Source organism: Acinonyx jubatus, chromosome B4 (assembly GCF_027475565.1).
Source record: "Acinonyx jubatus isolate Ajub_Pintada_27869175 chromosome B4, VMU_Ajub_asm_v1.0, whole genome shotgun sequence".
NCBI lineage: Eukaryota > Metazoa > Chordata > Mammalia > Carnivora > Felidae > Acinonyx > Acinonyx jubatus.
Genome location: NC_069387.1, coordinates 37,186,981 through 37,214,859, shown reverse-complemented (window position 1 = coordinate 37,214,859; position 27,879 = coordinate 37,186,981). Strand labels below are relative to the sequence as shown.

General features: G+C 45.9%; 2 protein-coding genes across 10 annotated transcripts in view; one reads left to right on the top strand and one right to left on the bottom strand.

Annotated features, from left to right (window-relative positions):
- Positions 1–3,761: 3,761 nt before the first annotated feature.
- FKBP4 (FKBP prolyl isomerase 4) lies at positions 3,762–12,872 on the bottom strand. Its single transcript, XM_027074036.2, has 10 exons — positions 12,733–12,872; positions 10,576–10,720; positions 9,950–10,092; positions 9,014–9,134; positions 8,347–8,503; positions 7,602–7,692; positions 7,426–7,509; positions 6,974–7,159; positions 6,179–6,418; positions 3,762–4,574 (listed from the first exon to the last, which is right to left on the bottom strand). The coding sequence occupies exons 1-10, from the start codon at positions 12,835–12,837 to the stop codon at positions 4,467–4,469; spliced, it is 1,380 nt and encodes a 459-aa protein (XP_026929837.1). The 5' UTR covers positions 12,838–12,872; the 3' UTR covers positions 3,762–4,466.
- Positions 12,873–12,896: 24 nt separating this feature from the next.
- Positions 12,897–27,879, top strand: part of LOC106965396 (maestro heat-like repeat-containing protein family member 1) — a 112,044-nt gene continuing 97,061 nt past the window's right edge. For 8 of the 9 annotated variants that reach the window (XM_053225694.1, XM_053225697.1, XM_053225699.1 and 5 more), the window contains exon 1: positions 19,867–20,895. In XM_053225694.1, the coding sequence (XP_053081669.1) occupies positions 20,856–20,895 (40 nt within the window). In that variant the 5' untranslated portion in view covers positions 19,867–20,855. Of the gene's footprint in view, positions 13,036–19,866; positions 20,896–27,879 lie in introns of those variants that run through there. The other variant, XM_053225692.1, reaches the window with a different exon arrangement.

Here is a 27,879-nt window from a genome sequence, read left to right as displayed (position 1 = left end):
CATCCTGGGAGGGCAGGGCCTAGGGCTTCCTAATGGGCTCAGTTTGAGACTTCCTCATTCTCCTTCGTGATCTACAGTGCACCTTAGCATACTAAAGGTTCTGAGAAGTCCTCAAAGACAGAAACCTGTTTCTCAGACTGACTTGACCCAGAAATTAGGTAGAATTAACAGTGTGGGCAGCCCTGCTCTGAGTGAAATGCTGTTATTTGCTGCTCTCCTTTTGAATCCCACCCCCTCCCTCACAAGTTTGGCCCGTTAGAAGGGACCACCCACTCTGGGAAGCTTTGATCCTAGAGCCTGTCTGCGTTGTTGTCTGGTTTTTGTTTTGTTTTGTTTTTTGATGTTTTAAGTAATCTCAACACCCAACATGGGGCTCACAGTCACAACCCTGAGATCAAGAGTCACATGCTCTACCAACTGAGCCAGCCAGGCACCCCAGGGTTGTTGCCTGTTAAAAGACTCTTCTGGCCATTCACTTAAGGATGAAGAGTGGTCCTTCATGGTCTCTGAAGTCAAAACATGAGGACATGGGCTTCAAACACAAAGGATGATGAAAATGTTTTAGAACTAAACAGAAGTGGCAGTTGTACAACATTGTAATTAGACTAAATACCACTGAATTGTTCACATTAAAATGGTTAATTTTATATTATGTGAGTTCCACTTCAATTAAGAAAAAAATATATATATATACAAACAATTTTATGTGTGAAGCACTCCTAACAGGGGCACAGGAGACTGGTGATCCTGGAGCCCACATGTCTTGGGGGAGGGGGATGGGGTATGGCCAGTCCTCTCTTCTAGCCAAAGAAGTCTGAAAGTTCATGAAGGCGTTATTAATATTATTATTATTTTATGTTTATTTATTTTTGAGAGAGGGACAGAGCATGAGCAGGGGAGGGGCAGAGAGGGAGACACAGAATCCAAAGCAGGCTCCAGGCTCTGAGCTGTCAACACAGAGCCTGATGTGGGGCTCGAACTCATGAACTGTGAGATCATGACCTGAGCCAAAGTTGGACACTTAACTGACTGAGCCACCCAGTAGCCACCCGCCCCTACTATTATTATTTTTAATGTTTATTTATTTTGAAAGAGAGGGACAGCAAGCAGGGGAGAGGCAGAGAGAGAGAGAGGGAGAGAGAGAATCCTAAGCAGGCTCCATGATGTCAGTGCAGACCATGACTCTGCTGTGGGGGCTCTATCCCACAAACTGAGATCATGACTTGAGCAGAAACCAAGAGTCGGAGACTTAACTTACTGAGCCACCCAGGTGCCCTGGCATTGTTTTTTTTTTCTTGATCATCTCTCCTCAGAACCACTTTGTGAATCTTTCATTCTTACTTTGCCTCCCAAATTGGTGTATTTAGTGTTGTGTCATTACACGCTAAACAAGGTTTTATTATGAGCCTTAGATTTTATAGTTGAGGATAGTGGGTGCATCCAAGTTATCTGAGGTTGGCAAGCAGCTGGGGAACTACAGCCATAAAGTCAGCAATAGTGATTTCCAGAAAGAGGACAAGTTCTCTTACGTAGATCTTTCCTTTGGCTTTATTCAGCACTGCCCTTAGCCTCTTTCATTTCAGCTTAATGGTTACAAGGCTCTGAGATGATCTGCGCTTGGAAAGGGAATGGAAGAAATATGGAAGACAGGACTAAGATGTGAGATTCCACTCTTGTAAGTGAAATGACATGCACAATTTCCTCCTTCTACTCTTCAGGTGGTGTGGCCAGTGTAGAGTGAAGGAGTCCAGTGCTCTGATGCTGGTGTAAGGTTGGCAAGGTTGTGCTGGGTCCCACAGTGGCTGTGGACTACAGTAAAGTTTGTAACCTTCAGACTAAATGGGATAGGAAAGGATTTTAAGCAGTTGGAGAGGTAGGATTTGGATGCAGTGTAGAGTCAAGTGCACCTGGGGCAAGAGAGGATGCAAGACAGGAGGAACCTTTTGCAGGACAGGAGAGTGGGCTGGAGGTGCCTGGTGATGTTGGAGAGGGGCTGCTGGAACGAAGATGGGAAATACTCAGGAGATAAACTGTATAGAACTTGACATTAGGATCAGCAATAGGACAAGATGAACCCTATCTCACATTTTCCAGAGACTGCAAATCTGCAGAACAGCTAGCAGTGCTGGTCACTACTGGTTTTCCTTTATTCAAGCACATTGTCTCCGTATGGGAAGATTTTAAAGGTTGGTGAGGGTCAATGGACTAGGTTATGAACTTTGAACGTGGGTCAGAGCAGAGTGTAAGTACATGCTGGGTCTGTTTTTAATCCTAAAGACTTCTGGCCACTTAAACATCTTCACAAGACAGTTTTAATGTTACATAAAAGACTTGTCCAGTTCCATAGAAGTGCAATTGTTTGAAATTCCCGGAATCCCACAGAACCATTCAGGGGTATTAGGAACCTCAGGAGTGCATTTCATCCACTCCTCTATTTTTGCAGATAAGGAAATCTCAACTTGCCCAAGGTCATGTAAACCTCATATTTAAGAGTTTGGGTTTGTTCAAGAGAGCTCCTATTCCAGGCAGACCCCTTTCTATTTAACTTGAGCCTTGGTTTCCTCTTATGTAAAATGGGGCATTAACTCCTTTGCCAAGGATTAAGGTTAATTCACATGAGGGGCACTTGGGTGGCTCAGTCAAGTGTCTGACTGCAGCTCAGGTCATGATCTCCTGGTTTATGGGTTTAAACCCCACATGGGGCTTTCTGTCAGTGCATAGCCCACTTCAGATCCTATATTCCCCCCCCACCCCTTCCCCTGCTCGTGCAAGCACACGTGTGCTTGCTCTCAAAAAAAAAGAAAAAAAGGTTAATTCACACAAGGTTCCTGGTTTAATGCTAGGCTTATGTTCTAGGTGCTTAGTGAGTTAGCTACTGTTGTTGGCTATAGGGGCATGACAGATCTTGAAATGTCAAAAAGACCCAGAGGCACAGGACTGTGTGAACTCAGCAAGAGCACTCAGGAGACTAAAACAAATATTAGTTCTGGCTCTGGCACCAACCATGATGTAGGACTTGGGTGAAATCTTCACACAGAAATGAATCTTCCATAGAAAAGCATGGAGAAATTTCTTCTGGGAGGAACTGTATAGGCATGTAGGTAGGCAGACTACCTTCACCACTGTGCAGGCCAGCATACATTGGAGAGAAGAGGGTAAGGCTATAGACAGAGGCTGTAGCCTACAAGCAAGATCATCTGGAGAAGACAGATTTGTGCCCCCTGGCTTCTCCGAGGGCCCCATAATGCTATAGGAGCCAAAGGTCAACACATAGTTAGAAGCATAAGCATAAACTTTTTTCTATTAAGGTCAAGGAGGAAGCTGGAAAGCAGGCCTGAGCGCATGTTCCCTGGCTTTACTGTTCTTCACCTTAATTGTGTAAAAGGTGTCTAACTGGAGGGATGGCTAACAGGAATTTTACCTTGACAAGAAACCAAGAAAGCTGTGCTTTCTGCTAGATCACTTAGGCAGAAGTAGACAAATCTAACCAAAACACACACAACTGGTCCCAGTATTTTACATGTTTATATTTTCCTAAGTGTTAGGGAACAAAAGCAGAGCTATGAAAACCCACCAGGCTGTGGGGGTGGGGGGTGGAGTGGGGAGTGGGGTGGCGGTGGTGGCAGTGGTCTGGGCAGCTCCCAGGAGGCCCCGTATGCGGGCACCACTCCATGCTCAAAGAATGCTCCTCTATCGTTGTTGCACTTGCACAGCCACCATGCCCACCCTCTGAGACCAAACAGAAAAAGGTTGCCTGACACTCAGGTTTCGTTTCCACTTTATTGCTCAAGCACAGAACTTGAGGCAAGCCTGGACCTTCAGCAACGTGCAGAGAAAAGGCTGAGGGGGTTGGGGACACAACCTGGCTGAGAAGGGAAACAGATCCAAAGGGAAATATTGGGGGGGGGGGGGGCAGCAGAGGCAGTCATCAGGACACCAGAAGACATCTCAGCCATACCATCTGGGGCGAGGACGGGAACAGAGAGCAGTAGCGGGCACAGCAGTGGTTTTCCCCATGCCCCTAGCACCCACATGGAGGCCACATGTTTGGGAACAGACCGGGAGGAGGGAAGGACAAGGAAAATGGCTGCCCAGGAGTCTCCCTCTCCACCCTGGTTTCACATCAGACCCCGCAAGTATCCCTACCACTCACTCCCTTCTACCATTTGAAAAATGGACATAGCAAACAGAAGCAGCAAAATAAATTAACGTTCTGATGAGTGTGCGTGTGGATGGACATTCGTTCACATGTAATGGGGGAAGGGGGAAGGGAAGAGGGGGTGACATCACCTAAACCGATCCCCCAGCCTACTCCTTTCCCCCTTCCCCCAAAGCCACCATCTAACCAGATAGAAAAATAAAGGTCTAATTCACTCAAAATTCTTCAGTTTTTACAAAACTAACAGGGTGGAGGAGGGGAGGGAGCAGGGGAGGCAGGCAGCCGCAGGAGTAGGGCTGGGTAGAGGCTATGCTTCCGTCTCCACCTGAGGCTGGCTCCCTGCCACGTCATTCTTCTGGTCATCCTTCATCTCCATGTCAGCATGATGGTTTCCTGCAGCTACTGCTGCCTTGGCCTGCGGAAAGGAAGACAGGAAGGGGATGAGTTCCAGTTCTCATCTGGCCCAATCCCTCTGATGAGAAAGGGGACTTTTACTTCATGTCCCCACTCCCACTTGCTTGCACTGATCTGGGGACACAGCTATATTCACCTACCACCATGCTGACACTGTGTTGGGTCTGTACCACAAATACTCATCCCAAGTTAAAAAAAACAAAACAAAACATGCTAGCTTCCAACAGAATTACCCCAACACAGCCAACTCCCTTTCCAGGTATGTCCTAAAGGCACACACACATGAAATTGTAAATTTACAAAATCGTTCACTATGGTGCTACTTAGAACTGTACTCATCCAACATGGCAGTTACTACCACATTGGCTACTGAGTGCTTCAAATACAGCTAGTTCAAATGGATGGGTTTTAAGTATAACAGAACAGTGGATACTTAAGAGATTTACTTAGTCTGGAAAAAAAAAAAAAAAGAAAGAAAAAAACCCAAACAAATGCAGTTAAAAAAAATTTACCCACTGCTATATTTTTTCTGTTCACTTTAACAGGGCCACCAGAAAACTTAAAATCGCTGTGTAGACTGCGTTATATTCCCATCAGACAGAGCTGGTTTAGAACACTGGAAGACTAATCAGACTGGGTAAGAGGATATAGGTTATGTGTCCAATGCTACACCATGTTAAGTGCAGCAAAGAATGTGAAAGCTATTTTTTATGTTGGTACAAAACAATCTTCTACATATGATCTGAAGACAGCATAATGCAGAAAAGAGGTGGAACATGTGGCCTTTTATTTAGGGAAAAAGGAGAAAACGGTCTACTTGTGCATGTACGAATGATCTAAGCACTGGTTATATCAATTGCTTCTGGGGGTGGCAGTCTTTTTACTACATGTTCTTTTGTGCTGTTTAAAGTTTTTTTTTTTTTTTTTTTTTTTTTACGTTTATTTATTTTGAGAGAGAGAGAGAATCCCAAGCAGGCTTGGCAATGCCCATGCAGAGCCTGAAGTGCGGCTTGATCCCACAACTGTGAAATCATGACCTGAGCTGAAATCAAGAGTCAGATGTTTAACCAGCCAACCAGGTGCCTCTGCGCTGTTTAAGTAAAACTACGTAACTGTATTATCTATTTAAACATAGGGCTTTTAAAACCTAGGTTTAGCAGGTGCCTGGGTGGCTCAGTTGGTTGATTTTGGCTCGGGTCTTGATCCCAGGGTCACGCACTGAGTGTGGAACCTGCTTAAGATTCTCTCTCTCTTTTTCTCTGCTCCCCCCCCGCCCCATGTTCTCTCTTTCAGACAGACAGATGGATAGACAAACAGACAGATAAAACCTAGGCTTTAAAAAGGTACAGGTTGGGAAGCACACACAGTAACCAACTCCCCACCTCTGGGGCTTGTGAGTGGGTTTTTAGCCCTGATCACTGAGGAAGTGTGGCCCCCACAACAGGGTTCTGTGAAGGAACATACATGTTCTTCCTCCAGAGACAAGGGTAGCTTCTGGTTTCCAGGAGTGACCCATACAACCAGAGGCATGAACAGCCACGGCACTTGGGTTAGGCCTAGCCTCCTCTTCTGTCTATCCCAACTGTTCCCTGTCCCAATCCTTACCTTGCTCTCCTCCTCAGCTAGCCTCTCAAACATGTTGGCATAGAGCTTCTTCTCCCGAGCGAGCTGCTTGCGGATCCGCTGCTGGCAGATAGCCAGCTGGGCCTTGGCGGCTTTGTTGCTGGGGTAGAGCTGCAGGACCTTCTGGAAGTCAGCCCGTGCCAAGTCAAAGTCATTCACCGCCAGGTGGGCCTCTCCCCGGCGGAAAAGGCCCTTCTCGTTGTTGCTGTCCAGTTCCAGGGCCTAAGGAAGCAACAGTGAGACGTCAGTCCCTGCAGCCTGTGGCCAAGACTGGGTTCCAAAGGTAGTCCTCACTCCGCAGGATGAGGCAGAATGGAAATGGCTGGCTCCACCCCAGAAAGGAGTTTCGGGGCACTAAATGAACAAACCAAGGTTTAAGAAAGAATCCCAGTTAGTCCAAGAAGCAAAGGGAAAACAGAGCTTTAGGTGAAAGAGAAAAGACCCGTGACAACATTTTCGTTTTCTCTAGAATAAAGCAGGTATAGAAGAGGGACAGACTAGGAACCAGGGCCGAGAAAATGCCATAGCGGTTTTTCCCATCCAGTGTTACCTTCTACCTGTGTCAGCTGCCTCCTATCACTAAAGCCAAGGTGCTTGCTTCTCCTACCACTAAAGCCAAGAGCCCTTGCCTCTGGGCCCTTCATCTCTGAGCTTCCACTAGCCCACTTACTATCCTACCCCTACCCTAGTCACTGAGACCAAGTTTCAGACCTGCTGGCAGCTCACCCAGCCAAATCCGTGAACATTGCTCCCATGCCCTCTCTAAAAGGGCCTCACCTTGTTACAGCTTTCGATGGCAGCCGAGAAGGCCTGTAGTTTCAGATGACACATGGCCAAGTTGAGGTGGGAGGCCAGGCGAAGGGCCTGTGCCTTCTGTGCGTCCTCATTAGAGAAACTCGACTCATATTCCAGCCAGGATACAATCTTCTTGTACTGCAGTAAAGCTTGCTTGTACTTGCCTTCCTAGAGAGGGAGGGAGGCTTAGGCAATAGACACAGGTTCAGGGGCACCAGGCTGTCAGACTCTGTAGACACCAGTGATGTATGGGCATGAGAAGACCTGCCTCCCCGCCTCCTCCAGCAAGAGCAGCTAGCTTAGATCTACTAGATGAAGACTATAGGCAGCATTCCCGCCGCCGCCATCCTCTCCCTGGCAGAAAAGGACTTCAGGCATCAGGAGGAAGGTTGGGCCCAGAGGGGCCTTCCCCCAGGCCCCAGATGCTGGCTCACCTTGAAGTACATAGTGCCCCGCTCTTTCACTATGGTGCTCTGTTCCAGCTTCTCCTCGGAGTTCATCTCCCAAGACTCCTTGGCCTAACCCCAAGACAGAAACAAAGCTGTGAGCTACCTCAAGGCCACCTACTGCGACCAGATTCCGGGACAGAGAAGACCTCGAGCAAGCTCACCTTCTCGAAACTCTTGAGGTGTACTTCGTATTTCAGCTCAGCATTTGGTGGGATTTGGAATTTTTCCTTCCCAACACTGCCAAAAGCATAGCTGGGGGGAAGGAGGGGGGCAAAAAAAATCTAGGTCACCGCTGCCATGCTTAACCCGCTCCCTACTGAAAAGGCTTCCTGTCTGTTTCCTGCAAAGTAACTTCCCATCCCTTGAGACTTGGTTCAAATGTTTCCTGTTTGGCAAAATCTTCCCTGACCTCTTCACACAATTAGCTGGTCTCTTAGCATCTTCCACATCCTCCTCACGCACACTACACACTGGGATGATTACTCAATTACTAATTGCTAAAGCTCACTGAGCAATGAGTCACTAGAAGGCAGGAATAAGGTCTTTGAATACCTGGGAATTTTCAGCATTATACCTGGCACATAATAGGCATGTTTTAATAAATATCACAATGATGGAGAACATTAATGGAAAATAAAAATTTTGACATTGGTAAAGGAGGGAATCTTGAGCAGCCTTGACTGAAAAGGTTAGCCTTTGATTTGAGATGTGGACAACTGTGACCGTGCTCCTAAATATGGAGATCACGTTTGCTGTGCAGAGTTGCAGGGCCCTCTACTGAGGCTGTGGGAGTAGTGAACACACACAGAGGAAAAGATACAAGTGTCCAGTTACACAACTAACTGTGGACATGTGGATCTCGGACTTTTGATCACCCATCTGTTATACAAAGCACCCACTCCTCACCTGGGCTTGAGGTACACAATGGAACGTTCTCCTTTTTCCATGCGCTGAATGGCTTTCTCCAGCCCACAAGGCAGGTCCAGGCTCTCCCCCTCACCAACCTCAAAGCGGAGCTCCCGCTGGTCGAACATCTGGTCCTTACAGTACCCTTCCAGTGTAACTGGTATGAAAAAGAGGCAATGTGTCAGGGATGTGAGCAGGCAGGGGATTGAGGAAGGATGCCACCGGCTTCCCTCTATCACCTCATCACTTCCTGCCCCCAAGATGTCTTTGTCGTGTTCTCAGAGCTGGAGGGACGTTAAGAGGAAATGGTCCAATCCCTCGTCTCTCAGACAAGAAATTAGGATCAGAAAAGGAAGTGACATGGGGTGCGTGGGTGGCCCAGTTGGTTGAGCATCCGACTTAGGCTCAGGTTATTATCTCACAGCTTGTGGGTTCGAGCCCCACTGTCAGGTTCTGTGCTGATAGCTCAGAGCCTGAAGCCTGCTCGGGATTCAGTGTCTGTCTCCTCTGTCTCTCTCTGCCCCTCCCCTGCTCACGATCTTCTGTCTCTTCCTCAAAAATAAACATTGAAAAAAATAAATAAATTAAAAAGGAAGTGACTTGCCCAGAACCACCCAGGGCCTAAGTACCAGAGTCAGAACGGAAATCCCAGACTATACTGTCTCACCCTCCACGATAGCGCCCTCATTGGGCCTGGCATAGCCTTCACCCCGAGTCCGTATTCTCCGGATGATTCCGCCATCTTCTTCTTCTGTCAGGTCCTCTCCCCTGAACTCAAAGAGCTCCACCTGTGGGACAACACATAAGGCAACACGACTCCTTTGGGCACTAACTCCATCAGCAGTGAGATGCAACTTCTCCCTCACTCAGAACAGTCCTTAGTAACTGCCAGACCAGGAGTGGACAAAGTGGCACTTAGCAAAAGTTCTAAGTCCTGGGGGCTCTAGTCTCAACTCTGGTAGGGGTAGGCCCATCCCACGGCTTTTGTTGACCTCAGAAGATCCAGTCTATCCTATCCACGTTCCAGCCTATCCTAATCCAGCTACTTGAGAAGGCCAATCTGGTAGGCATTGGAAATGACCCAATATCTTTCAGTAGTCTTCTGAACATTCTCCAAGTATCCACTAATGAGGGCTAAGCCATCCTCGGAATGAATGAAGTTCCACCTCTCAGTGAAGGCTTTCCTCATCCCCTTGACCCACGGGGCGCATCCCTCCCCTCCTCTGATCCTAAAGCACTGGTATTCCATACTGTCATTTAGAATGAATAGACCTCCTGACCTCTTCCAGTCAAAATTATAACCAATCTCTGGGCGCTGCTCCTGACATAAAATATGCCTCAACCCTCACCCTGCTTCAGGTCCGAAGAGGGGTTTGTGGCCACCTCTCTCCACCCGAGACCTCCATCAGCTGCTGCTCTCTGGCAGCAGCATGCTATGTGCACAGCAGAGTGAGCTGCCCTCTCCCTGTCTCTTCCTCCTCTAAGGCCAGGCCCTTAGCCTTGGCTACATTGTCTCCAAGCAGCAGGAAGGGCTGGAGGGCAGCCAGGACCCAGGCGAGATAAGGCTGGTTCTTCGCCTTGCTCTCTGCTCCTGGACACTCACCTCAAACACAAGTGTGGCATTGGGGGGGATTTTTGGAGGGCTGCCTGCTGAACCGTAGGCATATTCGGGTTTGCACGTGATGTGGCACACTTCTCCCACCTTCATGGTTGCTACAGCAATGTCCCAAGCCTTAATGACCTCCCCTGTAGGTATAGAAAGCAAACAGGTCCTCTTTGGCAGGGATCCGACTCTGGGCTTAAACACTGGCTCCAAAAGACTTTTATTATACCACGCCCAAGGGGAGGCTAGACACTCTTTAGAAAAGTAGAAAACTTAGTTGCAATAAGTGCTGTCAGGTTTCAGACCTCTTAAAAAGAGAAAAGTAAAGGAAAAACAAAACAAAAAAACCCCCACTCAACTCTGGAACAAAGGAGTTTAAGGAATAAGGCAGTCCATCCCTGAACAGGAACTGAGGTGTTCAGAGATGATCAGGGAAGGGGAGATAGAGATCAGAGATTGATCAGAGTTACAGAAGAGTAGAAGGAAAAAAAAAAAAGAGTAACAGAAGAAAAATTAACAGCGTGTAACAAACCATTCCTCCTTAAACTTCTGAGAGTATAGTTTCTGTTTGTGACAGCTTATACCCTCCACAGAGCCTACACTACCAACCCACTAACCATGCCTACCTTTGCCCAGGTCAAAGGAGAATTTGTCCTTGCGGTCCAGACTGGAGTCAAACTTAGTGCCATCTAACAGCCAGCCAGTGTAGTGGACAAAGACTCGGTCCCCAATCATGGGCAACTCTGTGCCCATGCCCTCTCGCTTGATGACCTGGGAGGAAGGGGAGAAGGTGAGTACCCAGGCATGGGGGCAGAAAGAGGCACCCACACTACCTGCATACTTCTGATGGAAACCGAGAAGGAATCGTCTGCTTCCTTGTAAGCCAAGGGACTAAGCCTCAAATGATTCTGATATGGAGTTTGGCTAGAAGTCAACTGACCTCCCACCCCCTCCCCCCATTTTACTTGAGGTGGAACATAAAACGACTTGGTTTGAAAACTAGAGCCAAAAGACCCGAGGTTCAAGTTTTTGCTGTATGATCTTGTACAAGTCCAACTCTCTAGACCTTATTTGTAAACTAGCAATAATAATCCCTATCAGGGTTGGAGAATTACATTGGTAAAAAGTTAAAGATGATTATCAGCAGCAGCAAAGAAATGCCAGTGGTCGTCAGATCAAGATCTGGTTTGCAGATAAGACAAGGATGAGAATATGAATAATGAACAGGATAGCAGCAGTCCTAAAATACCAGGTCACTGATAAGCACAGGGGCTCTCACTCGGGCCCTTAAACTGACTTGGGACACCACCTGTGTCCTGACTGGTAGGCTAATTAAGTCTCTTATTTCTGGGCTAAGAGCATTTCTCAGGAACTTAAGTTCTGCTCCTCTTCTTTAACACTTAAAAGAGGTGACAAGGAGACTCCATGGATCACCTGGGTAGGTATACCTTCTAAGGAAAAGGACAAATGACTTGAGGAATAGAAAGGCAAAGGGGAAGGACTGGAGGAAAAAAAGGGGAAATGGCCCTTCTGGGACGAATAACCTTGTAGAAATCACCAGAATGCCGGAAAGAAGGGGAAGCCACATGCCCACTGGGAGAACAGCTTAAGATTCGAACATGTGGGGCAAAACCAGGAGCGTTTCTGGACCAGATAAGGGCTCGCCGAGATCTCTAGCTTTGCTCAGGTCTCTCTCTCTCTCTCTCTCTCTCTCACACACACACACACACACACACACACACACACACACACACACGGAACTGAGCAGTGGGAGGCCAGGACGAAAAGAAACACTGGTTGAGGAGGAGGTATGAAATCCAGGCTGATTTCGCCATCCGGTACTCTGCAAAACCTGCTCTGAAGCACCATCAGTCGTTCAGACCCAGGTCAAGATGCCCTTCCCCGAATGCCAGATCCCTCCCTTTCCCTCCTCCGAGGCTCCCAGCAAAGCACCTCCTCTCGGCCCCACACCCCATGCCCCAAATCAAGACGGCAGAGGGCGAGGTGGGAGGGGAACTACAGGTCCCGGCATGCACTGCTCCCTGGTTTTCCCGGGGCCGGGGGGAGGGGGGCAGCATGGCCGAGCGGGTGACCTAGCTGAGTCCCAGCCTTTAGGAAGAGGGTAACCAAGGGGACGGAGGGCACCAGAACCTCTTTCACGGCGAGGCCCCGGACACCAAGTCGTACAAAGGCCTCTGGGCCAGGAAATAACTCTGGTGACCCGCTTCAGGTCCTAGCTAATGTTTAACTGCCCGGGGGGTGGGGTGGGCGAGCTCTCGCAGCACCGCCAGCGAAGGCGGCCAGGGACTTCCCGCTGCGGCGGGCGGCCTGGCCGGGGACGCAGCGTCGCGGAGAGCTGAGGGGAGGGAAAGGAGCCGGAGCGGGCCCGGGTGCATGCCGCCCGGGGCCCTCTAGCTGCAGCTGGCGTGCAGCGTTGCGGCCCCGCCCCTCCCTCCGCGCTGCACCGCGCACGCCGGAGTTGGCGCTGCAGTCCCGGGCCCGGGCGCCGCAGGGCTGGGGGGCCGGGGCCTCACCCGCATCGCGGGCCCCCCCTAGGGGGCCGGAGAACGGCCGTGGGGAGGCCCGCGCACATCGGCCACCCGCTGCGAGCGTGCGGCGGCCCTCCCAGCCCGAACAACGCAGCTAGATCCAGGAAGGCGATGCAACCGGCCGCCGGCCCGGCTCAACGACCCGCCCGGACGCTGCAGAGGCGGCCCGGGGCTCCCAGGCTCGGCGGGAAGGGCGGCTGCGATGGGCGTCTGCCGTGCCCCCCATCCTCCTACCTTCAGCACGCCTTCGTCTTGCTTGGGGCTAATGTCTACCCCCTCGAGGGGCAGCGGCGCCGACTGCGCCCCGCTCTCGGCCGCCTTCATCTCCTCGGCGGTCATCGCCACTCGGTGCGCCGTTTACTCCGGGAGCACTGGGCGCGAGCCAAGCCCTCTCGTCCGGGCCTGTCTGCACGGGCGTGCGGGCGGGAAGGCGCTAGCGCGGCGGCCACCCAGCTGCGAACCGGTCGAAGGCTCGAGCACCTCTGGCTACCGGCGCGCTCGCAGCCCGCGGCGGATCGGGCGCGGGAGCAGGAGTAGGTGGGTAATGAGCGGCCGCGGGGAGCGATTGGTCCCACCCCGCCGCGGAGGGAGGGGCTGGGAGGAGCTGGGGCGGGAGCGACGGACGGAGGGGGAGGAGGTGGAGAACTTTCTAGAGACGGCGGCGTCTAAGCCCGTTCGGGCTGTAGTACTAAGGGTGCTTACATTAATTTTTTTTTTTTTTTTTACGGGGGGGGGTCATTCCTTCTCCTAGCTGCTTGGCTCTCCCCTGCCCCCACTCCTGAAACTCTAGGACTCTGGGGGTTTCCCCCGCTCACTACTCCTGCTCCCCTCCGGCCCAGCGCCCTTCCCCGGCCCTCCCCCGTCCGTTTCCCGGTCTAACCGGATTCTTCCAGATCCTTCTCCATCCCCCTACATCACTCCAATACCGAGCCTACCAGCCGCCCCAGATCCGCCCTATACATTGCATCTTGCAGCGTGGTTTGCTTAGAGCCTTGTAGCCGGATGTGAGTGGCAGCGCGTCCGTCTCCCCGGGACCCGAGACGCGCATTTTTATAAAAGCCGGTCGTAAGCGCGGATGGCATGATCTCTCCATCTTTACTCGGTGTATATACTTAACGAATTGGGGAGAAAGTGAGTGAAAAGATGTAACCCCAGTGCACAGAATTGGGGAAAGCAGCCTTGATTGCCCCCGAGCCGGGAACACGTGCCGCCTTCAGCTCTTTAAAATGCTACAAGCAGCAGATCTGCAAGAAATGACCCGCTGAGCTGAGGGCTCTTTAAATGGGGCACATATTAAAGGGACCTAACCCGGCAATAATAAAACGACCGTTTAGGTTAATATTTAAAAATAAGAATGGTTTCAAGTCACGAAAAAAGTCATTCCATCTTATCAAAGGCCCGTGGGAAGGAATCTTTTCTTAATACTTGGTTCCGAAGTATTTAGCGACTGCCTGTGGAGTACCGAGCATTTGTGTGGCAAGTCAGAGCTAAATAGCCTTTGACAAAAAGATCCATCTAGGGAGAGTCGGTTTTGCTCAGCACTCAACCGTTTAACATAGTGCCTGGTGAGCAGTTATTGGCTGCATAAATTTGTATTCCAATAATAATTATTTATTTATTTTTTGGAGTCCTTGCTATGTGCCTGGTCCTGTGCACACTCTCCCATTTAGGTACGCAATTTAATTTGCCCTATTATAGATGAAATTTCAATACCATAACATAATTTGATAATTCACTGTAGTCTTTTCTGATGGAACTTGAGGGGAAGGGGATACAGAAGAAATAAAACCGTCTCCTCCAGCAGTTTACAGCAAATGACTTTAATGTGTATTTATTTTAGAGGGGGGTGTGTGTGGGAGAGGCAGAGAGAGAGGGAGACATAGACTCTGAAGCAGGCTCCAGGCTCTGAGCTGTCAGCACAGAGTCAGATATGGGGCTTCAACTCCGGAATGGTGAGATCATGACCTGAGCCGAAGTCGGACGCTTAACGAACTGAGCCACCCAGGCATGCCTACAGCAAATGACTTTAGCCACAACTAAGACATTTCTCATTAGATGACTGGGGATACCCTCAGCGGGAGGGTATGGGGGGTTAAATTTTTTTTTTTTCTTTTTTCCTCAGTAGAGGAGGAAATAACAGTGTGAATAGAGGTCCTCCAAAACTCCGGGAGACAGAGGTGGTGGGGAAGGTGCTGGCTTGCTGGGTTGGCAGTTATCTTGCTGTTGGTTTATGCACAGGGCTATCCCATCGTGTGCTAGTTTCTTTTAATGCTAGGTTCATTGGGTATTATCTGGAAGAACCAGTTGGGATGGAAAAGAAAAGTTCACCTTTAGAGGACTGCTTTTTGCATCTGTTTCCTAATTGGAAGCAAACAGCATAAGTCTGCGTCTTTTACTTCTTGTCAGTACATATTGAGTGCTTAAGATGCACCTGCCATTGCCTGAACACATAATAACAGAAAGAGCATGTGCTTTGGAGTAAGCAGAGAGTTGGGTCACTGGCATACTATCTGATTTGGGGCAGGTTATAGGGATAGTAACATTGGTCAATGGAAGTAGTTGTGATGGTTAGGAAAGAGGAAACACATGGCAGGTGTCTAGCACAGTGCCTGCCTTCAAGTGGGTGGTTACTAAACAATGCTCATTATGTGATAAGTGTAATGGTAGAGGTGGGGGCAGAGTGCTAAGAATACAGAGGTCTATTAGAGAGGAGAACGATGGGGTGGAAGGGAAAGGGGAAGGATAGGAGGGACAGGTTTCCAGTGAGAAAGTTCTGGCCCCTTTTGAGTATTAGAGGAGCTAGGGAATGGAAAGGAGAAGGGAGAAGCAATAGGCATTGGATTTTTGAATTCCCAGACCAGAGCCTTATTGTTTCTAGATTTTTTCCCCCAGTCCTTTACATTATATTCTTCTGATTGTAAAACTTACACATACTTAATGTAGAAAGTGTGCAGACGTTTTGTTCTTTCCCTCCCCTGACTTACCCGTTTGTCCCAGCCCATTTAAATTAGTACTCCCATTAAAGATGTTTAACAGTGTAATTATTTTCACTGGTATTACTCACTCATTCAAAACCCTTCCAAAATTTTCCCCTTTTGCTGAAGAAGAGAACATACTTTTTTTTTTTTTTTTAAATAATCCACTTTATACTGTACATGACTCATGCTGTGGTCAGAAGCTGTGTTATTACCAAAATCAGCCTTCCTGAGTTCATCTGGTTCATCTTTGTAATGCTAGGCCCATCCTTTAGACATAAAGACCCTGTTATTTAAAACAAATTTTTTTAAGGTTTATTCATTTTTCAGAGACAGAACGTGAGCAGGGGAGGGGCAGAGAGAGAGGGAGACACAGAATCTGAGCAGACTCCAGGCTCTGAGCTGTCAGCACGGAGCCCGACGCGGGGCTTGAACTCACGGACCACGATATCATGACCCGAGCTGAAGTCGGATGCTCAACCGACTGAGCCACCCAAGTACCCAAATACCCCCCTTGTTTTTTAAAGTTGCTATTTTGACCTTAGACTGCCAATGCTCTTAAATGTTAAAAAAAAAAAAAAAAAATATATATATATATATATACACACACACACACATATGGATCACTTAAAATTATGTGAGTTGAGTATGTGTGTGTGTTTATACATGTACACATGCACACTTTATATAACATACCAACATAACGAACCTTGGGAGTATACCACTTAGCCTAAGAATTAGAATATCACCAATATGATTTGTGCTAAAAATAGAATAGCAAACACTACTGGGTATTTACCCAAAGAATACAAAACCACTAATTCGAAGGGATATTTGCACCCCTATGTTTATTGTAGCATTATTTCCAGTAGTCAAATTATGGAAGCAACCCAAGTGTCCATTGATAGATGAATGGGTAGAGATGTGGTATAGTCACACAATGGAATATTACTCAGTCATAAAAAATGAAATCTTGCCATTATCAGCAACCTGGCTGGATCTAGAGAGTGTAATGCTAAGTGAAATAAGTCAGAGAAAGACAAATGCCATATGATTTCACTCATATGTGGGATTTCAGAAAAAAAAACAAAGAAGAGACTCTTACCTATAGTGAACAAACTCATGGTTACCAGAGGGGAGGTGGGTTGGGAGAATGAGTGAAATAGGTGAAGGGGATTAAGAGTATGCTGAGTACTCTTAGAGTAATGTATAGAGTTGTTGAATCATTAAAAAAAAATTGTTGAATCATTATATTGTATACCTGAAACTAATATAACACTGTATGTTAACTATATTGGAATATTTAAAAAATGTAATACTAAAAATGTTAAGGACTTACATCATTTCTTGCTACTTTCGGTGTCTTTTGACTGAGAAAATACAAACTATACTGTTGACCAAAACAGCTGCTCCATAGTTCATGAAGCATACATTTATTTACTTATTTATTTACTGGTCCATTTTCATACACTTGAAAAGTGGTAGACGTCTGTGTGAAGTTTGCACATAAGAGAGATCTGCATAGTGTAAAGGTTAAGCTCTTGAGCTCTGGATTGGGTTCAAATCTCGGTTTCATCATTGAACACATCGTGGGTCCTTGGGCAAGTTTTCCTGAGCTCTAAATTGGGAATCGTGATAGTCCCTACCTCATAGGGGTTTTCCTGGGAGGAGTAAATGAATTATTATGTGTGAAGTACTCAAAGCAGTGCGTGGCACACGGTAATAAGTAAGTCGTAATAACCCTAGTGCCCCGTTTTATTGATTCAGCCTGTCGGTTGCTGGACCATGGAATAGAAGCCCTGGAGGACCCTGGCTCTGGCCTTTAGGTTGAGAGCCACTGGGTTTGCTCTGTCATTTCCAGAGGAGTGCTCTCTCCTGATGTTAAATCATATCTGTACCTTTTGCTCTTTAACACTCAATTATGAATCTACCTAATTCTAACTCATAGTATCTTTGTGTGCTGATAATGTGTCATTCCAAAGAGACCTGGAATCCTGTGATGGTAAAGATTTGGTCCTAATATTTCCTTGGGCTCCACCATTATCTGATCTCTCTGGGGACTGGAGGACAGGCTATTTAGTGGTTATCCTGCTAAGTAAAGAGTTTTTTCTTCCTTTTAAAACTAAAATTTCCCACCACAGATAAATATATATTTTTTTGTTTTGCTCCTAAGGTCATAAAAAGCAGCCAATCTTCATCCCCTGTATCTATGAATGCACTGAAATATGGCTTCGGCCTTGTTTTTCAGAGGGTCATATAGCCAAGTACTTACTTTGGTATTATTTCTAGTTTCCCAAACTTGAGTGTGATTGAAGATCAGGTGTTTGTCGTGGTTGTTATCATGTCTAATTAACATAATTAAAATGGAGATTTTCATTTCGGAAAAATACAATCTTGCCCTCTATTGTCCTCATTTGAAAGTAAATGTATATTTAATATCATAAATGTGCACTGTAGTGACCACAGGAGCAACCCAGTAGCTGTCATTACTGAAAAATTAAGAAATTATTTTTCCTTCAGTATAGTGTCAAACTTCTATAGTTGGTCTGCTTACATTAAGTTCTGGGGGAACCTGAGTGGCTTAGTCAGTTAAGTGTTGACTTAGGCTCAGGTCATGATCTCGTGTTTGGTGAGTTCGCACCCCACATTGGGCCCTGAGCTGATAGCACAGAGCCTGCTTGGGATTCTCTCTCTGCCCCTCCCCACTCACACTCACCCTCTCCCTCTCAAAATTGAACACACATTTAAAAAAATTAAAGTGTTTAAATTGTAATAATAATAAAAAATTTATGTGAAAGTTCAGATTTATTCTTTTTTTTTTTTTCAACGTTTATTTATTTTTGGGACAGAGAGAGACAGAGCATGAACGGGGGAGGGGCAGAAAGAGGGAGACACAGAATCGGAAACAGGCTCCAGGCTCTGAGCCATCAGCCCAGAGCCCGACGCGGGGCTCGAACTCACGGACCACGAGATCGTGACCTGGCTGAAGTCGGACGCTTAACTGACTGCGCCACTCAGGCACCCCAGTTCAGATTTATTCTTATTTCCCAGAAGTTTGTTCTATATTGGTAATAGCTTTACCAGTTAGTCAAATATTGGCTTAATGTTTATTCTTTTAGCATTTATTCAGAATGTGTATTCAGAACATCTCTGTCTTTAACCTTTCACCTGGGTTCTCTCCACAACTAGCCACCTCCAGGGAAACTATTCTGGTATTTCCTTGGGCTCGCTTCCTCAGGTTTAATTACTTCATATGATACTGGGAATCCTAACCAAGGTTGGAAATACTCACATAGATTCTGGGATAGACCAGACAAAGAGAGCCTCATACACCTTTGGGGGAGAAGGGTATCCTTTTATAAAGGGGTTCTTGGTCTGCTCCTTCATTGATCAATTATTCGACATCCCAACTGTCCTCTCTTTCCCATGGGAAGGAAAGATAGGGTTATGGAGAACATCCCTCAGCCCTTCCTCAAGACTGGTGCCCACTAATGCTTGCTGCTACTACTTCCTATAAATGGCCAGTTGGTATAAAGTTATTTACTGCACACATATTGAGTTCCAAGGTCATCACTAGGGTTTGTAGGGTGCCTAGAGTCTATGACAGAAGTACCCTACCCTTGAGATGCTCACACAGAGAAGTTAGAGCAAAACCAAGGGCGAATCAGTGTGGCACTGTTTCAAAGAGCAAAATGCCCAGATCTGGTAAGGGGGAAAGTATGCTGGGAAGGCCTCAGAAAGAGCTAGAACTTAAGGAAGATCTTGAAAGATGGGTAGTATTCTCTATTTACTTAAAAAATATGTAAATGTATAGCTTGATAAATTGTTACATATATATGTGTATATATATATACATATATATGTGTATATATATACACATATATATGTATATATATATATGAACCCATATATATATGTATATATATAGGTGTGTATATACATACATATATATATAAATGTATACACACACGTGTGTGTATATATACATATATATAAATGTATACACACACGTGTGTGTATATATACATATATAAAAATGTGTATGTATATATATATATATATATATATATATATATATATATATATACACACACACCTAACTACCACCCAGATCAAGATATAGAGCATTTAAGCACCCCAGCAGCCTCCCTCATGTCCCCTGTGCTTGGGCAATAATCATCCCTAGGAGTAGGAGTAACCACTATTCTGACCTCTATCACCATAGATTAATTCTCTCTGTGTTTGGACATTATTCAAAAGGAATCATACAGTATGTACTTTTTTGACTGGCTTCCTTAATTCCACATTGTGTGTGAAATTCATCCATTTTGTTATATGCAGGAGTAGTTCATTACCTTTTGTTGGCAGGAGTAGTTCATTACCTTTTGTTGTTATATAATATTTGATCCTGTGACTGTATCACAATTTTCTTACCCATTCAATTGTTGATGATATTGGGGTTGTTTCCAGGTTTGAGCTATTATGTACAAAGCTTCTATGAACATTCTTTTTTTTTTAATGTTTATTTATTTTTGAGAGAGAGCGAGGGGGAGGGGGAGCAGAGAGAAAGGGGGACAGAGGATCTGAAGGAGGCTCTACGCTGACTGCAGAGAGCCCAATGTGGGGCTTGAACTCACAAACCGCAATATCATGACCTAAGTCAAAGTCGGACGCTTCACCGACTGAGTCACGCAGCCACCGTGTGAACATACTTATACATGACTTTTGGAGACACAAGTGCTCATTTCAGTTTGGTATATACCTAAGAAACACAATTGCTGGGTCATGGGTTTTCCTTATATTTAGCTTTGGTGGGTACTGCCAATTTTCTGAAGTCATGGTATCAAGTTACACTCCCACCAAGAGTATCTGAGAGTTCTAGTTCTTGCTCATTCTTGCCAAAACATGGTATTGTCAGTCCTTTTAAATTTAGCTTATCTGGGGGAAGTAGTGCTATGTAATTTGTATTTCCTTGATAGCCAATGAAATTGAACACCTTTTCATATACTTATTGGCCATCTGTATGGGTCGTTCAAATCTTTGTGAGGTACCTGTTTGTATCTTTGGCCCATTTTAAAAGATTACATTGTCTATGTTTTTGTTATTTTGGAGTTTCTTTATATATTATAGGTATGATTTGCTTTGACAGATATATTGCAATAATCTTTTGGTCTGTAGTGTGACTTTTCACTCACATAATGGTATGATATGTGTGTTTTTGTTTTTTTTTTTAGTTTACTTATTTTGAGAGAGAGAAAGCATGAGTGGGGAAGGGCAGAGAGAGAGAGGAGGAGAGAGAATCCCAAGTTCCATTGCCAGTGCTGAGCCCGATGTGGGGCTCGAACCCATGGACTGTGAGATCATGACCTCAGCCGAAGTCAGATGCTTAACGGACTGAGCCACTCAGGCACTCCACATAATGGTATGTTTTGATGAACATTTTAATTTTAATGAAGTTCAGTTTACTAATGTATTTTTTATGCTTGGTGATTTTCTCTAATAGACTTTAGTTTTTAGAGCAGTTTTAGGTGCAAAGCAAAACTGAGCAGAAGGCGCAGAGATTTCGCCTAGAACCCTACCCTCACACCCACTATAGCCTCTCCCCATTATCAACATCCCCCCCACCAGAGGAGTGCATTTGTTAAAATCAGTGACCTGCATCAATACATTACTGCCAGTCAAAGCCCATAGTTTACATAAGGGTTCACTCTTGGTCTTTTTTTTTTTTTTAAGTTTATTTATTTTGAGAGAGAGAGAGAAAGGGGAGAGGAGAGAGAGAGAGTGCATGAGCATGGGAGGGGCAGAAAGAGAGGGAGAGAATCTCAAGCTGATTCTGCACTGTTAGCAAATAGCCTGACGTGGGGCTCAAACTCACGAGATGGACTTGAGTTGAAATCAGGAGTTGGACACTTAACCGACTGAGCCATCCAGGTGTCCCAGGTTCCCTCCTGGTCTAGTACATTCTATGGATTTGGACAAATTTGTAATGACATGTATGTACCATATACCATACCATATACCAATAACTGAATAAAGCTGTTACAAACACCTGTGTGCAGGTTTTTGTATGGACATAAGTTTTAGACGTCTTTGGGTAAACCATTGTATGATAAGAGTATGTTTGGTTTTGTACGAAACCGCTAAACTATATTGCAAAGCGGGTGTTTTGCCTTCCCACCAGTGACAGTTAGGAACTCTCTTTCCTAATACTTCACATCCTGATCAGCATTTGGTTTTGTCAGTGTTACGGATTTTGGCCATTCTAGTAGGTGTGTAGTGTTTTCTTGTCATTTTAATTTTCTTTTCCCTGTGGTGTATGATGTAGAACACCCTTTTGTATGCTTATTTGCCATCTGTGTATCTTCCGTGAGATATCTGTCAAGGTTTTGGGCCCATTTTTAAATCACATTTGTTTGAAGTTGGGCATCCAACTTCAGCTCAGGTCACGATCTCGTGGTCCGTTAGTTCAAGCCCCACATCGGGCTCTGTGCTGGCAGCTCAGAGCCTGGAGCCTGCTTCAGATTCTGTGTCTCCCTCTCTCCCTCTGCTCCTCCCCCATTCATACTCTCTCTGTGAAAAATAAACAAACATTAAAAAAAATCAGATTTGTTTGTTTTCTTATTGTTGAGTCTTAAGAATTCTTTGTATATTTTGGACAGCAGTCCACTATCAGATGTGTCTTTTGCAAATACTTCCTTCTTGTCTGTGTCTTGTCTTCCCATACTCTTGACATTGATTTTTAGAGCAGAAGTTTTTAATTGTAATGAAGTCCAGTTTTTCCATTGTTTCTTTCATGGATTGTGACTTTGGTGTTGTATCTAAAACCTCACTGCCATGATCAAGGTCATCTAGGTTTTTTTCCTGTGTTACCTTCTAGGCGTTTTGTAGTTCTGCCCATAGACATTTAGGTCTGTGATCCAGTTTGAGTTAATTCTGTGAAGGGGTTATGGTCTGTGTCTGGATTCTTTTTTTTGCACTGGGGTGTTCAACTGCTCCAGTGCCGTTTGTTGAAAAGACGGTCTTTGCTCTGTTGTATCTCCTTTGCTCCTTTGTGAAAAATCAGTTGACTGTATTTATGTGGATCTGTTTCTGCACACTCTGTTGTGTTCCATTGATCTGTTTGTCTTTTCCTTTGTCAATACCGCGCTGTCCTGATTACTACTGTAGCTCTATAGCTCCTTTGTCATCTGTCACATGTGACCATATATTTATATCTGTTTGTGTACTCTATTTTGTTCCATTGGTCTGTTAATCTATCCTTGTGCCAATATCTCACTATCTTAGTTGCTCTAGCTTTAAAATAAGTTTTCATATCTTGTGGTACTAGTCTTCCAGTTTTGTTCTTCTGTTTCAAGATTGCCTTGGATTTTCTATTCTTTGATTTTTTTCATATACATTTTATAGTCACCTTGTCAATGTCTTCAAAAAATGCTGGGATTTTGATTGAGAGTTCACTGAATTTATAAATCAAATTAGGGAGATTTGACATCTAATACTGAGTTTTCCAACCCATGAACATGATATATTCCTCCATTTATTTGGATATTCTTTACTTTTATTTCAGTAATGTTTTGTGTTTTTATTTTCAGTATAGAGGTCTGACACATCTTTTATTAGATTTATTCCTAGGAATTTTTTGTTTGTTTTGGTGCTATTATAAATGCTATTTTTATTTTTATTTATTTTTAATTCTTTTAAAATTTTTTTTGTTTTTGTTTTTGTTTTTTTACTTTTGAGAGAGAGACAGAGACAGAGAGACAGAGTGTGAGTAGGGGAGGAGCAGAGAGAGAGAGGGAGACACAGAATCCAAAGCAGGCTCCAGGCTCTGAGCTGTCAGCACAGACCCCAACATGGGGCTCAAACCTATGAACTGTGAGATCATGACCTGAACAGAAGTTGGAGACTTAACCAATTGAGCCCCCCAGGCACTGCTTTATTTTTATTTTTTTTAACTTTATTTATTCATTTTGAGAGAGAGAGAGCGAGGGAGCGCATGCACGCAAGTGGGGGAGGGCAGAAAGAGAGGGAGAGAGAGAATCTCAAGCAGGCTCCACACTGTCAGCCCAGAGCCTGATGTGAGGCTTGAACTCACAAACGGTGAGATCACGACCTGAGCTGAAATTGACGCTTAACCGACTGAGCCACCCAGGCGCCCTGGAGCCTCCGGAAGGAATATGGCCCAGCTGACACCTTGATTTTAGCTCAGTGAGACTGATTTTGGACCTCTGACCTCGCACTGTAAGATAACCACTTTGTGTTGTTTGAAGTCCCACATCTGCGGTGATTCGCTAGAGCAGAGGTATATCGGCACTCAGTGTCTATGGAACGATTCAGAGCCTTTTTCTTTGCTTCCGTGTCCAGTCTTGATTTTGTTTCTGCCATACTGTTCTGAGTGGAGGGGGCAGGGTGTTCAGGAGGTGAGAACAGTATGAGAGAGCTGCCCTAAAATGGACATGAGCACCTGCTGCACAGAGTAGATGGGCCTCAGATGGGGTAGAGTGTGCCGGAGAGCGGAAGATGAGATTATTAGGTGGAAGCAGAGGAATTTGGCCCTCCGCTGATAAGAGACCACTCGGATTGGAGTGTTTAGGCGGTTCATTGGAAGTTTGGGGGGGGGTGTTGGCTGGACTGGGATGCAATGAGCAGGGGAGAAAAGACTCAGCCTCTCTCACTCCACCTGGTGGGAGGGCGAACCTGGCATGCTGTTGACTGTTATTCCAGAACAGCGTCACACAGTTCTGCGAATCAAAGAGACTCTGTTCATGAAGGTTGGGGGGTCTGGGAGTCATGGTCACCTCATCTGTCTGAGACACTCTGGCTCTCCAGATTGCCTAGCATGCCCCACCCCGTCGGTTGTCTCTGAACTAACGCAGGCCTCCCTGATGACATTCTGAGGTGGCGCTGTCAGCCTGGCCAGCACTTCACTACACTCTGCACGGGCATGGGTTTTGTTGGAGGGGGGCCATATTCAAAGGGCACCAAAGCACACTATTTGGGATCTTGAGAGGTATGCACTTGTCCTCTCCACCTCTCTCTCTGGCCCTGGTGGCACACTCCATGCTGAGAACGCGGGCGGGCTTACACTGTCTCCTCACCTCTGGAGCTTTGATGAGACTTCTGTCCTTCAGACCCAGGATGCCTCCAGACCCCTGGACAAGGAATTTTCCATTCTCTTTACTACTTCTACCTAGTCTAGGAGAGTTCAAACCCAGCCTCCTTCAGGAAGCTTTCCCTGGTAGCTCCACCTGAATACTACGTATTTTCTACAGTGCATGTTTTCAGCGCCCAGTGATTGTTGGTTGACTATTTCATCCTGTATTATAGGGTCCTCTAATTATTCTGAAAAGGCAGGTGCAGATGGACGCCTTGCGTTCCAGTGAGATGACTTAGGAATTGGTGACTCAATTGTTCCCTTCCTGAGGACAGGGAACAATTTTCTTCATTTGCGCTACATCTCACCAGGTATATTGTAAACCACTTGAAGGCAGGTACAGTTTTATGTGGAGACAATGTTTATGATGCCATTCCAAAGTTGTTCAGTAAACTCTTCAAGGGTAGGATGATTGGACCGGAACTAAGTAAGAGATGAGGAGGCCTTCTTTGGAAGCCCAGAAGAGATCATTTGTTATTGAAAAAGGCATTTCCTTTCTAGTGGGGTAAATCCCTAAATTTAGGGCAAATCTATCAGGCAGCTCTAATCATTCACACTATAAAAAGTTGGACCTCTCATCCTTGTCCCTTTTTTTCTTTCGTGTGTGTGTGTGTGTGTGTGTACTCTCCTTTCAATATTTCAACAAACATTAGATATTTACTGAGTACCTTGTGTGGTAAACATTAAGGACTCAAAGATGAGTAAGAGGTGATGTTTCTCTGCAGGTGGCTATCTTAGCTGCTCTGAGTCTTTACCTATCTGGGTATACACATCACTCACCAACTTCTGTCTCCAGTCTCAAGCTCCTTCACCAAGTCAATTTCTCATGTTAGGTGTTAGACAATTTTCCACATGTCAAAATGCAGGCAATAAGACTATGGCCCCAAGAGGAGCAAGGTAATGATTCTCCTTGCCGAAAGCCACCCTCCCCTGCCATGACTTCGCGTGGCTTGTTGAAGCTGTGGGAAGGGGTGAAGGGTGCGGGATCCTAACTGGTGTTTGTAGTTTGGCAGAAAGGAGAGACACCCAGAGCACTAGACACAACACTAGACACTAGACCAGTGGGAAGTTGAATTAAAATCAAGAGAAACTAGTGGTCAAATTCAGTCTTTCTATGTACAAGAACAAAACACATGTTTTATTTATTAATTTTTAAAAATGTTTTATTATTTATTTTTGAGAGTGAGAGAGACAGAGCACGAGCGGGGGAGGGGCAGAGAGAGAGAGGGAGACACAGAATCTGAAGCAGCTACAGGCTCTGAGCTGTCAGCACAGAGCCTGACGCTGGCCTCGAACTCACAAACTGTGAGATCATGACCTGAGCTGAAGTTGGATGCTTAACTGACTGAGCCACCCAGGCACCCCAAAAAACATGTTTTAAAACAATGGAGGAAAAAATTAGTGATTGCCTACTAAAATGAATGGAAACAGCAGGAATAGCAACAACAATGACAACAGGACAGAGTGGAAAACAAATACAGTATAATTTAGAGTTTACAGTTCAGTGTCAGGGACAGACCCATTCTAAGGATATGCCCTCCTTTGGAAGCACTGACCTGGCTTTTGCACCCTAGCTTGCATGGACATGGGAACAGTGTGGGAGTGGACGAAGGTGTCCCACCAACACCTCAATCCAATACTATTCTCCATCCTCCCCTTTTCCAGCTTACTCCTCCTCCAATTTTTTTTTTTTTTAATTTTTTTGCAAGGTTGGATGGTGTCTGTGGTTAGGACAATGCCTCACGTTGTCAGGAGAGGGCAGCAGATCATTTCCCCCATCACCCAGGTGATCACTCCAGAGCTTCCTTGGATTCCATTCAGTTTTCAGATGGTTACTGACTGCCCACTATGTGCTGGGCACTGGGGATACAAAGCTGACTAAGATATACATGGGACCCTGCTCTGGAGAAGCCAATGGAAACACATAAAGTGCCAGATATGGCATGAGGTGCTAAGGCAGAAGGCTGCTTGGAGGACTGCAGTGTCTCAAGGAAGGATGGGGAGACATTACAAAGCACCTCCTTAGAGGAGATGCTTGAACTAGGTCTTGAAAGATGATGGGCACCTGGGTGGTTCAGTCAGTTAAGCAGCCTACTCTTGATTTTGGCTCAGGTCATGATCTCATGGTTTGTGGGTTCGAGCCCCACGTCTAACTCTCTGGGATTCTCTGTCCCTCTCTCTCTGCCTCTCCCCCACTAATGCACACACACTCTCTCTAAAATAATAAATAAGTAAATAAATAAATAAACAAATAAATGAAAGAACGAAGTCATATGTATGTGTCCATACACAGCCAAGAAGGGCATCCCAGGCAGGGAAGCCAGGGTGAGCATAACACTGACTATGGGCAAAAGGTGCTAGGGAGGGAGCAGGAGAAGAGCCTCTGGAAGCTGATGGATCATGCAGTGCTATCCTTGGCTGCCATGCTAAGGAGCCTGAACTAGAGCCATGAAGCAAATGGAAAGCCATCATAGGGGTTTAATCAGGAGAATAACACACTCAGATTTGCACTTTAAAAAAGTTCACTGTTTTAGGGGTGCCTGGGTGGCTCAGTTGGGTAAGTGACCAACTCTTGATTTCAGCTCAGGTCATGATCTCGTGGTTCATGAGATTGAGCCCCTGTCAGGTGCTGTGCTGACAGTGTGGAGGCTGCTTGGGGTTCTCGCTCTCCTGCTTTCTACTGTCCCTCCCCTGCTTATGTGTGTATGTGCATACTCTCTCTCTTAAAATAAATAAAAATTAATAAAAAATAAAAAATAAATAGTTAATTAAAAAGTGCACTCTTCCAGGTCTGCAGAGGAAGGATACTGTAGGGTTGTAGGAAGGGCAGACCTGAAGACTGATTTACCTGAAACAGGCAGGGGTGCGAGATGATGGTGCTCTGAACAAAGATGGAAGCAGTGGGGTGGGGAAGGAGAGTTGGACATGAGGTTTGGTGTCTGATTAGATGGAGTGGGTTGGGGGCAGATGTCTCCCAGGTTTCTCTGGCTTCAGTGGCAGGGGTGAGTGCTGGTGGCAGCTGATGAGATGAACAGAAGGGAGGAGGAGAGATCTGGTGAGAAAGATGGCATGTCATTGACAAGTATGGGGCATCATGTCCCACTCTACATTTCATTCCTGCCATACTTCTCCAATCTAGACCCTTAGCATTTCTCACTGGCAGAGGCTTCCTGTTAGGTCTCACCATGTTTAGTTTCTCTCACTGTTGGAATAGCTTATGACTTCTTTTATTTATTTATTTATTTATTTATTTAT